General features: G+C 44.1%; 1 protein-coding gene across 2 annotated transcripts in view; it reads right to left on the reverse strand.

Annotated features, from left to right (window-relative positions):
• Positions 1-4,421: 4,421 nt before the first annotated feature.
• AGO3 (argonaute RISC catalytic component 3) overlaps positions 4,422-12,120 on the reverse strand; it is a 58,850-nt gene continuing 51,151 nt past the window's right edge. The window contains exons 15-19 of one of the 2 annotated variants that reach the window (XM_066639083.1): positions 10,019-10,213; positions 9,070-9,204; positions 8,229-8,330; positions 6,769-6,968; positions 4,422-4,956 (exon numbers count right to left, since the gene is read on the reverse strand). In XM_066639083.1, coding sequence (XP_066495180.1) covers positions 4,848-4,956; positions 6,769-6,968; positions 8,229-8,330; positions 9,070-9,204; positions 10,019-10,213 — 741 coding nt within the window. In that variant the 3' untranslated portion in view covers positions 4,422-4,847. Of the gene's footprint in view, positions 4,957-6,768; positions 6,969-8,228; positions 8,331-9,069; positions 9,205-10,018; positions 10,214-12,120 lie in introns of those variants that run through there. The other variant, XM_066639084.1, reaches the window with a different exon arrangement.

Consider the following 12,120-nt stretch of genomic DNA (forward strand, 5'->3'; position numbering starts at 1 on the left):
GTTCGACCCACAATAGTAGTTTTCATACAAGCAAAACGTCAGTTGGTATCACATTCATCAAGTGATCAATGAGCAAGTAGGAAATGCCTCTAAAAGAACAGGAGGTGAAGGGGAAGCAGATTAAAAACAACGTGTCCCTCTTTCATGCACTTGGCCCCCCCCACGCTCCCCAACTCTCAATGTTGTATTTGGAAAAAGGCGGCTGCAATGTTATTGGGAGCAAGTCCCATTAAGGGGATTTGCTCAAGTGAAAACATGCATAAAATTGTGCTGCTGCATGGAGTGTAACCTCAATGAGGGACTGAACTGGGTTTATAAATCACAGGTTTGAAAAGTAGCTTTTCTTATCAGTTTTACAATACTAAAAAATTTCACTCAGTAAAGTACCTCATCCAAAAAGTGGAAAATAATCTGTCTCTATTGTCAAGAAGAAATAGTAGCAAAGCAATACAAGCAAGTTATACAGACATTTCAGGCATCTCCCTGATGCCTTGTGCCTAAAGGTAGGTTTGCATGGGAACACACAAAACACAGCCAAAAGAACACCCTGAAGCAGCCTTGAGAAGCATCCCAAAATGGAGACTGCGAAACAACCTTGCTGTCATTTACATTGTTCATCTAACACTCCAGAGGTGTTTCTGTATTAACACAATCACACATACAGTCCATACAGTTCCACACCCACCCAGTCCACGGATGAAAGATTCCACAGTACAAGTCTTTAAGACTGAAGTCTTAATAGTGCACCTCTTTTGACAGTTGATCGATCAACAAGCTTGACCAATGTGATTCTCCACTTCCTTTCCTACTACTGACCTGCTAGTCCTAAGAGTGGTGTGAAAACCCACTCCCAACCACATGAACCAAAGTTGAAATGAACGGGGATTGTGCCCAACAAGATTGCAAGCTTTATGGCACACAAAAAGAAAAGCCACCCTTGGTGGCAGAGCACCATCTGTTAGCTTATAGACATAATGCCTCCATCTCTTTGCGGTACAAGACCTCTAGGCTATCCCACGCATCTCGTGAGAGCATCTGGGGGAGGAAGGACAAAACAGTGGCACTTGCAAGTACATGTGAGGCTCAGGGCAAGCTGGAAAAAGGGGTGGGAGCCGCCATCCTAAGCAGAAATATACATATTAAAAACAAGGCCAAAGTTGGCGGAGTTAAGATGGGCAAGCGGACACCCCCTTCTCACTTAAGTCAAATAAGCAGCTATACTGACAGAACCTGCAAGAGCGCAGGCAGCACTCTCAGGACTTCTGCGAAAGCACATTAATGTTCAAGAAAACTTCTTTAAAGAAGAGCATCTATAAAAATAAAAGTCCATACAATCCTGTGGAAAAATATGCTGGAAACTGCCACAGATGAGGTACCATTTTGTTCCCTCCCTATCCCCATCCCACCCCTCCACTGCAAACATCAAAATATATTTTACGTCTTCAAAAGCAGAAGGAAGAATATCTGGCTATTTTATCACCTTGGTTATAACAGCACCCTTGTGTTATATCACACTGTTAAAAAGTTTCTTTTGAAACAAAAAGAGCAAAAAGAAATAACCAGAATATCATGTCTTTCTTACACACACAGCCCGGATTTCCACCCACCTGCCCTCATTCTCTAGTGCAGTAATTGTCCACCTCTGTTTAAAATAAATATAGCAGCTACAGTATCATAAGAAGTACATATGGCCCTCCATGCCACTAAGTTACTATTGTATTACAAATGCTTATCGGCACTTTACAAAGACAGTTTCAAAACTAAAACATATTGAAAGATGTGGTTTGTTTTTTTTTTAAATTACCAGTTCCTCTCCACATGAAAACCAACAGCACTTTGTATTCATGGAAGGGACGTCCTTGGTGGGTTTCAAATAGGTTTCGTAATGGAGGTGAATGCAGCAAGGACAACTGAGGCTTCAAGCCACAGTTGTTGCGGGATGAGGGGTAGGACAGGAAATCTGCATATTATAGTGCATCTTGGTGTAAACAGCTAAAGGTTTTTTTTTTTCCTTCTTTTAAAGGGAGATGGGGAGGAACCCCCCCCCCCAAATATATAATGCCCTTAAAAACTCAATTAAGAAACTTATTTAGGTCAGGACTCCCACACCTGGAAGTGGGGAAACACACACACACACACACACACACACACACACACACACACACACACACACACAGAATGACAATGTTCGTAAAAGTTGTCGCAAGTCTACCATATATCCATGCTAGCCCTCCCAACACAGGAGGACATTCTGGCAAACAGGCAGTATCCCATGCCCTCTAGGCATGGGAATGAGAAACAAATGAGATGGAGTCAAGAGTCTGTGGGCCACATCCGGGTCAAAGTAGGCTGTTCTCTCTACTGAACACCCTACAGTCAAAGGTTAAGTGTAATGCATGAAAAGTATTCTCAAGCCAGGACATGTGCCCAGGGACTAGCGGATGAACACGCCCACACTTGCGACTTAATTCACTGTTCTGACATTTGCAGTTTCCTTTCATCTTAGCTCCCCCACATTTTCCTCCAAAGGAAGGCTGCTTCCCCTCCCCCCACATCCTAACTATCCAAAGTGCACTCTGATTCTTGGCCCCAAGAGGTTAAAATACGCATTGTACCATTTTACTTAAACTGGGGTAAACTTGGCTGGATCACAAGTAGCAGCGGTGATACAGACCTGCACATGAAAGCATACAAAAATACAGTACTTAAGTTTTCTGGTGTCAAGGAAAGGGTGTGGAGGAGGAGAGAGAAGAAACAGCAAAGGTTTGTCTGCTGGAGCAAAACAGGCTCAGATTCTTCAGCTCAATATACAGTAAATTGGCAAATATAGTGGGTTGCTTGAAGGTGACGAAGAGACAAACATTTCAACCAATCAAATGGTTTTCATGTGGAGAATGTCTGGTCTGTTTCAGGAGGGCTGGGATACCGGCAATGCCCATATGGACCTTCTGCAGTATATATCTAGACATATATACCGTTAAAACCAGTGCAAACAAAGCAGTCAAAATGCAGTTCACATGTTTACAAAAGTGCAAATCTCCTCCCCTGAATCCCAGGCTACTAGGTGAAAATGTTCACCTCCCAACATCTTGCAAAATACTTTGCTTCCGCTTTCAAAAGTGGAATGAAACAAAAAGAGAGGCCCATTAGTCCGACCCACATTTTCAGGGATCTTGCTTGTTAAATTCATATCCCAGCCCTCTACAGTTTTATTGGTAAAGTGAAATGAAGTGCTCAGTTTCAAAAGGAAAGCCTACGTGAACCAAATTTCTAAAGAAAAAAAATCATGCTGTTGTCAGACATTTGCTCCGTTTCATTTGGACAGAGCTAACACACACACACACCCACACCCACACCCCCTGACCTCCTGTTAGCTGGGAAAAACACAAGACATGCTCTCGAACCCCAACGCATAGCTGAGCAAAAAACCTTTGCTGAATCAACATCCTGCTTCACTAGACAGCATTAAAGCTTGAAAACTGCTAGCAGCATGAGAAGTTCACTCTTTTTGATTTAATAAAAAAGGATGCTTGCCTGTTAACAAGACTTTCCTTTCAAAATTAAGGCTAACTTTGTCCTTTTAAGTGTGCAGACATGTCCGCTACCCCCACAGTTAGTGGTGGTGTTGCTGTTCCGCAGGCACAGCAAAAAAATGGACTTTTTTTCCTCCTTAGTGACGGCTTATTGCACTAAAAGATAGCAAAAAAACAAGTTGTCAGTTCTCTTAAACAAAATAGTTATGTTTCTAAACATAAAAACTGATGTTGCCAATACATTGACTTAAATTAAAGCATTATTATTATTCTCTAATAAATATGAAAGAAAAGAGGAAGCTAACTCTCAAAGTACATGTATATATAGATATAGATATAGATGCGATCACATGAAAGTGTGAGAGAGGCAGCAAGTCAACTAATTTTTTTTTTTAAGAAAGAAAAAGAAGATCTCAATTCCTCGCATCGGTATTTGCGCGAGTGACGTTCCACCCTGTGAAAAGGAGAGATCCGACATGAGAAGCCCAGAAGGCATATGCGCAGCACACAAGATGAAAGGTTAGCTCGAACTCCCAGACCTGGAGCTTCACTCATCTTGCTAGGTCGCATTGCCAGTGCATACGTACATGGGTTAGTTGTTCTCATTAAGGAAACTGACTCGAGTCGAGCAATTCCAAGCTATGAAGACAAACATGAAAGACGGCAGTTGGCTAAGCTACGTTGGGCCTGCACATGTGGACAGAGGCACGTGCGCGCGCACCCTTTTCCCACACCGTTTGTGATATGGTGACGCTCCAAGTGCTGTCAGCCACTGAGGGGAAGCCGCCTGCAACCCACAGGGGTACAAAAAGATAAAAATGTTTTTGCACAGTCTTCCCTCCTTCCCCTCCCTCCCCCCCAAACAATCATTTTGATTGTTCCTACAAGTATTTTTTTAATACCATAATTATTTCTTTTCGTTTTTTGCAGAAATAGTTGTGCTGCTGAGCAACTTGAGGTAAAGGCATTAAAAAAAGGGTCGGACTACAAGAACACACACGGCGCGCACGCACACAGAGGAAAGAAGATGACAGCAGCACTTCCGACAGGACGCTGCTTCAAAAGCAGTTGGCTGGTTTCATATTGCATAATAGTGCCGTGTTCTTGGTGAAGTAAACAATCTTCCTTGCGTCAAATACAAGGATAAGGCCCGCGCTCCCACACAGGATCAGCTGCAGGAGTGGCAGACGTACACTCCCTCCTCCCCCAGGAACCGATCCCCTCTGGAAACATACACTGTATGTGGCTTAAATCTGCAGTCCTTCCTTTCGTGAATAGGCTCCATTCTTATAGATTCTTTTTTTTTTTTTATAGCTAAGCAAAGTACATGGTGCGTAAGGTGTCTTGGTGAATTTGTACAGCCTTAGCGAGGGCTTGGGGATCTCTCCCGTTGCTCTGTCCTGAAACATGGCTTCCTTCAGCACTGCAAGAGAAAGAGAGAGTTGAGAATGAGCAAGCGGAGCACTTTGCAGAGCCAGGCTGATTCCTTGTGCTTTTAAACAACTAAGCTGTGAAGGCGGAAGCCTCAAGTTCGAGCAGCCACCCATGAAGGTCCTGCTGCTAGAACACTGGTGTTTTGTTTTTTTTTAGAACCCAACTATATCAGGTCAAAGACCTTTCTCGTCCAGCATTCCATTTCCCACAGTGGCCTGCCCAGCTGCCTTTTGGGAAGCCCACAAGCAGGGCAAAAAGGCACCCCCTCTTTTTGCAATGGGTGCTCAGAGCTAGGCTGCAGCCCACCCTGGAGGCAGCAGAGTCATCATGACGAACAGACATTGACAGCCTTCACACATTGGTCCAATCCCCTTTTAAAGCCATCCAAACTAGCGGCTATCGCCACATCCAGCGACAATGAACTTCACGGGCTAACGGTGTGGTGCGCGAAGTGACACCCCTTCTGTCCATCTCGAATCTCCTGCCGTGCAGTTTCATTCATTCACTTCATTCAATCAGTATTGCAACCGAGGGAAAAGCTTCTTGCACGATTTCACAAGTCTCAATCGTGTTCGCCCACCCCTTTAACTGCCTTTTATCGACATTGTAAAAAAAAACACTGCAGCCTTCCTTCATATGGAACATGCTCCAGCAATCTGCCCATTTGGGTTCCCCTCTTTTGCATTTTTTTCCAGCACTACAACATCCTTCTTGAGGTGGCCAGAACTATGCTCAGTATTCCATGCATTTAAATACAGAGTTAGCAATCTTATTTTTGTACCCTTTCTTGATGACCCCCAGCATGGAACTCTTAAGAGACAAAATGGCAAACACATGCCACACATGGATAGAAAGAGGGTGGGTGCAACAGAAATCTGTTTTTTTTTTCCACTCTTTGAAAGCCCTGTGCTTATATTTGGAACAATAATAATGCAGGTACACAGAGGATTTCAATTCATGTATGTGATGAAATTAACTGCAGGCCCAAAAGGTTTATGCTTAATTAAATTGGTTAGTCTTTTAAAGGTGCTACAAGGCTACAGTTTTTGCTGCAACAGACTAACACAACTACCCCTCTGGAAACAAGCAGATCGCGTTTTGGTACAGAGTCTCTAACGCATGTGTCTGCATCTCCCAGTTATCAGTACATGGCAGGCCACTGTCATACAAGCCCCCTGCGTTTCTGAGGCTGAGTTCACATACTCACCTGAAAGACTCCCTCTACCCAGAAACATGGCATGAACAATTTGTGCTATTCTGCTGCCTTCCCCCACCCAGGACACACTATACTCCAGGAGTGGTAGGACAACATGACCATTTAAGAATCTCCCCCATACCTATGGTGGGGCCTGCTGCAAGTGACTAGATCAATGGGGCAGCTTGCCTTGGGCATACTCTGGTTGCTTACTGACCCACACTTGCAACAGTGCTAGATTTGTAGGTCAAGGTGGACAGAGGCATCCAGCAATTACTATCTTTACTATTCCACACAGCTGCTCTTGCTGCAGCCACATCTACCACCCACCCTGACTCGCTCATCCCAACAGATCCTGGTTGGGGATAGGGGCGAGACAAAGAAGGAATGGCACACATTCACCCTACAGACTCTCATACAGCAGCACAAGCTGGTCCCGAACTTAACAACCTGGTGCCCAAGTAATACATGGTTGGAGCACATGCGCAAAGTGATGGTAATGATGCGGTTGACTTTTGCTCAAAAATTCAGCTTCACACAAACAATTCTGGCCAGGCTGCTCTTCTCCCCTCCTCCCAAGGAGAGGGCTGGGAACATTTCTTTTACCTGTCATGTTCTTTGTCCACCAGATGGTATCTTGCTCTGAATGCTACCAGGTGAGCATAATATGCTGGAGCAGGGATAGACACAGATCGGGTGCAGCGCACATAGGTGTGGCAGAGCTGGTAAGTTAGCAACTGAAGTTCGTCTGCAGTAAAACAGTTATCATCCCACAGTACATGATAATGCGAGGGACGGCTGGTACCCTGGGGAGAAGGGAACAGCAGTTCAAGCACTCCGGTGTACTTTCCACATCTACTGAACAGCAAACTGTCTGAGCTGGTCAGGATAGCGCAGACCACTGATGTACCGCCATCATGCACGCAAAACTCTCAATGCAAGGAAGGGGGATCGTGCTGCTTTAGCCCCGACCCCAACTTGGTCTGCACATCAGAAACATATCCACTACTGCATCCCTAAGGAAGCCACCATGTCGATTCCACAGCCTAGCTGGGAAACTGGGAGTAGGGACCAGCATCTCACTCTGGTGAGTGCAGCCATGAGAAGCTGACACCATGCTCAGATGCAGACGCAGCAGAGCAGCCTGGTGAGGAGAGAATGACTGAAGGCTGCGCTTGAAGGGAAGATGGATTAAAAGGCGAGGAGGACTAGGAGGAGGTCTAGGCAGAAGAAGAACCTGTGTGGGGAGAGAGAAGCGGACAGGGGTAATGAAGGGGGCCCAATCCTGTGGACTGAGACTAATAGGAATTTGCCTGGTCACAACAAATTAGCATCCCAGCCCTGATTCCCTAACTGAGGATACGGGAAAGGGCACAGGGCAAGGCTCCAAGTTATAGCAAGATTACAGCCCAACCCCCTACAATGTGGATTTGCCCTTGTAAGGGGAGGCTGCGGGTCCAGGGGATTACACACCACCATTTCTCCCATCACTCACTTCGAATTAGCCCCCTGAGCTCAAAAACCGCATCAAAAACTGAGGAGAATTTCAGGAGATCTCTTTATACTTCACAAGAACTTGACACCAACCAGATTCTGTTTAAAATTTACAAAGCATGTTGATTGTGCCTTTTCTGACATATCTGAAGAGGAGATGGATAAACGCAAACACGTGAGAAACGCCCACAGAACTCGTTACTGACACAACTGGCTTCCTGGACAGGTTTCCCAATTGCCCACAGACTAGCGTTTTCCTGCTGCTGCTTTGCTTTTGATCCGTGTTTAAAATGTTTAATGCCCTCTGGGACTGTTATCATTAGCCACTGTAGGACTTCTGACAAAAGGGGGATAAGATTTTTTAATGTCAATTACTTTAAACTGCTTAAGAAATACACGAACTGCAAAACAGCCAACCCGGTTTAAGCCAGCCTTCCTTGAGAAATTGCTCCACTGGAGAGATTTAGTGGTGATCTCTCATCTTCCCTGTCAACAGCATGACTGGCTGGCTGCATCAGCCAGACTTGGGGGAGGGGGGAGTTTCCTAGATTATATGGGAAATATTTATTTACCTGTATTCCTGCATGACTACAGAGGTAAAAATCAAATTCATATGGATGCGTAATGTCTGTATCTACAGTTGTTCCAGCTGGAATGTTGCCGCTTCTTCCAACCTAGAAAGAGATTAGTTTCCCAAGGGTGAAAAAAGTCTTGATCTGCTAACTCCTACAGCAAATGCAAAGATGACCGAATTAAGTACTACTTCATTGACTTTCCCAGTCTAAATGCTCCAAGAATAAGTGGGAGGGAAGGCTTTCTGACTCTGCTGGTCCAGGCTGCAGCTATGGCCAGGGCTACATTTACCCAGTTTCTGCTGATGCCATAGCCACCACCTGACACACAAACAGAGCATCTGCAGAGTGAGGGTATTAAATGTGCGCAACGTTTGTGGTAAAGAGGCTGAACTATGAGCCACAAAGTCCCTGGTTTGAACCATTATATCCTCAGCACCTAATAGCAATATGGGGATAATATTTTTTTAATACATTTTTAAACCGCCGTTCCTCCAAAGAGCTCAGGGCGGTGTACACAGCTGCTCCTCTCCTTTTGTCCTCACAACAACCCTGTGAGGTAGGTGAGGCTGAGAGAAAGTGACTGGCCCAAGGTCACCCAGGAAGCTTCATGGCTGAGGGGGGATTCAAACCTGGATCTTTCAGGTCTAAGTCCACCGCCCAAACCACTACACCACCCTGGCTCTCATACTAATACTTTCAACCCAACAGGACTGGATAACAAGATTAGGTTTGTTAAGTGCTTTGAACACTTTAAAGTGTTCCGTAAATGCTCAAATAGCCGAGCTCTCTTCAGCCACCTGTTTGGAGGCAGCTACCATCAAAGTGGGTTACATCTTACCCTTTCCGTTCTGTCAGCACAGAACAGTCTTGTGTGATGCCGCTTCTGTACCACGATATATGTTATGCCAGGTTGATAATCCTTCTCCAGACTGATGCAGGCCTCTCTGATTGCTAGCAGTTCATAATATAACACCTACAAGTGCAGAAAAAACAAGGGCATGTTTATTTTCAAAGAGCAATTAAAACAGGATGCCGCCTAATGCGATTTTCATTCTGTAAACAGACACAGCTACTTCTGAATTTCTCATCCCACAAGCTGCGAGAGTGAAGTATCTGAGAGGAGCAAGTTCTAACTGCAGGTGTCAGAACTCACTCTTCCTTAACTACACAAATGCCCCAGTGAGTTGCATTTCTCTATACAGTTTCTCAAACTGTGAGCCAGGACCCACTAGGTGGGTCGTGAGCCAATTTCAAGTGGGTCCCCATTCACTTCCATATTTTACTTCTAATATTTTGTACCTGGCATGCATTTGGGGAAATGTTACAGATCTGTACTTTTAACAGGCTACTTTATATATGCTTTTAACAATGATAGTCAATAGGACATATTTATTTATTTATTTATTTTATACAGGTGTTTATATACCGCCTTTCTTTGGTCATCAGATTTCTCCTCAGACTTTAATCCAAGGCGGTTTACACTTATCCTGGGTAAATGTGGGTAGGATTACAGCCTAAGGTTTAAAAAATTTTCCTGCTTGATGATGTCACTTCAGGTGAGTCCCGGCAGATTCACATTGTAAAAAGTGGGTCCTGGTGCTAAAAGTTTGTGAACCACTGCTCTATGAGTCTACTAAACATGAAATATAATTACAAATTTCTCCTGGCCTTGAACTGCCTGGTCTGGTGGGAGCCCTACTGCAAAGCAGTGTGGTCTACACAAGTTTAAGCCAAGATTAGAGTTCAGGCTTGCAAAGCAGCCTCCCCACAAGTGTGCTGGAACCAACCTGTCGAAACTGCCCTTCGGACACCCCGTCACGGTAGAAGATGATCCGCGTGGGCTTGAAGCGTGTTGACTTGTAGAACTGGATGAGGAGCTCTCTAACCATGGAGGCCAAGTCTTGGATGATCTCCTGACGGGGCTTTTGGACTCTCACTGTGGCACAATATCTGCTTGGATGGGCATCCATGCTACCTACAACCTAGAAACAAGGACAGGGGTTCAGCATTGTTTCAGTTACCGATACACCATGCAGCACAAGATGTTGGCTAAATGCTAGCCACTCGCTGATTTAAAAAAGTACTGCATCTCTACAACAGAGTTTATGGTAGGATGGTGAACAAACTCCTGCACAACTAAAGTCAGAGAAAAATAAAGGCATTTTGAGCTACCTCAGTGTTACCACAAGCAAATAAACCAAACATTTTGAAAGACTTCTGAAAGAGATCCGTGGGATTTCAATACATGGGAATCCCCCCCCCCATTCTACGACAGTGATAAATGAAATTAATAGTAAAACGGACACTCAGTTTGATTGCCATCACAGTAACAGAAGAAAGATAAATACAGGTTCTTGAAAAATGCTACCAAAGCTAGCATCAGCTGCAACCGGGCAGTGTAAAGTCTTTCCTTAAAAAGAGAACTCACCCAACTGAACCAATGTACTTCTGGTCCATGCTTGTATGTAAAAGTATTACACTAGAGAGTAACCCTGCATGCAGCATAGAACGCTGTAGCGTTAGAGCTGGATGTATTTTAAAAATCCAATTTGTGAAGCCTCCAGGCTATATTGTGAAGAAAACATCCCAGAAAATCCAAAACCTCTACAGCAAATAAATCAACACTCTAAAACCACAGCTGGCCACAGCTAAGAGTAGTAATGCACTGCTTCAAAGAGCACATTTCTGCCAACTGTACCTCAGGCACAAAGATCAGCTTCTCAGAAGTTACAGATCTGTTGCTTAGATCACACAAGTACAGTCCATCCAAAGGAATAATGAAGGGGTAAAATAAGGAGTCCTGAACACAACCCACATCTTATGCACTATGAAATGCCTACCTATCCACCCAAAATAATGGTTGCAATGCTGGGTTTAGGGCATCATCTGCCTTCCTTATTTCTCTAGAATGTCATCAGTCGTCTGCTGTGTTAATCCTTTAACACATGGCTTCCATGAGCACCTGCTGGAAGGCTAAAAGCCCAAAAGCCACAATGTTTGGATCGCTCTAGAAGACCCAATATGCCAAGTACTTAATATAGAAGAGCCAACTATTACAACCCTTGCCTTTTCTTAATTAACTGATGAAGAATTTCCTTGACAGCAAGATCTAAGTTCGCTTTCCTAGCCCAATCTGGGCATAAGAAATACTGCCTGCACAATATTTACTGGTAATAATAATAATAATAATAATAATAATAATAATAATAATAATAATAATAATAATAATAATAATAATATACAGTATTTATATACCGCCTTTCTTGGTCTTTATTCAAGACTTTATTCAAGGCGGTTTACATAGGCAGGCTTATTAAATCCACGCAGGGATTTTTACAAATTGAAAGAAGGTTCTTTCTTTCAAGAACCACTACATTCAAGGTGTTACACTCCGATCTGCTTTAACATTCTGGCCTCCATCCTCCCATGCTCCGAGCAGATGGAACAGCTCAGCTGCAGCTTGCCAGCTGCTTCAAGGTCGCACGGTGCCGGTGGCCTCGAACTGGTGACCTTGTGGATGTTAATCTTCAGGCAAATGGAGGCTCTACCCTCTAGACCAGACCTCCTGGTATTTAGTAGATTTGTATCCTATGAAATTGCACTCAAAAGCAGCTAATAAAAAGGGTGTGTGCATACACCACATGGACCCGTGCTCAACCTGACAGCAAAAATGATACTAACAGTACATCTACAAGAGACCTCTAGGCACCATTTGGGGGGGTGTTAACCAACAGCAAAAGAAAACAGGAGTCAACACTCAAACTCCAGAGGTTTTGCTTCAACAGTTTTACTTCCATATTACTAATTAATCAGGCAGGCAGACTTGCAAAGTCCATTGGGGTCCTGAAAACTTTCCAGATGAACACCAAGTACAAATATCAATCATTTT

This window comes from Tiliqua scincoides, chromosome 10 (assembly GCF_035046505.1).
Source record: "Tiliqua scincoides isolate rTilSci1 chromosome 10, rTilSci1.hap2, whole genome shotgun sequence".
Taxonomy (NCBI): domain Eukaryota; kingdom Metazoa; phylum Chordata; class Lepidosauria; order Squamata; family Scincidae; genus Tiliqua; species Tiliqua scincoides.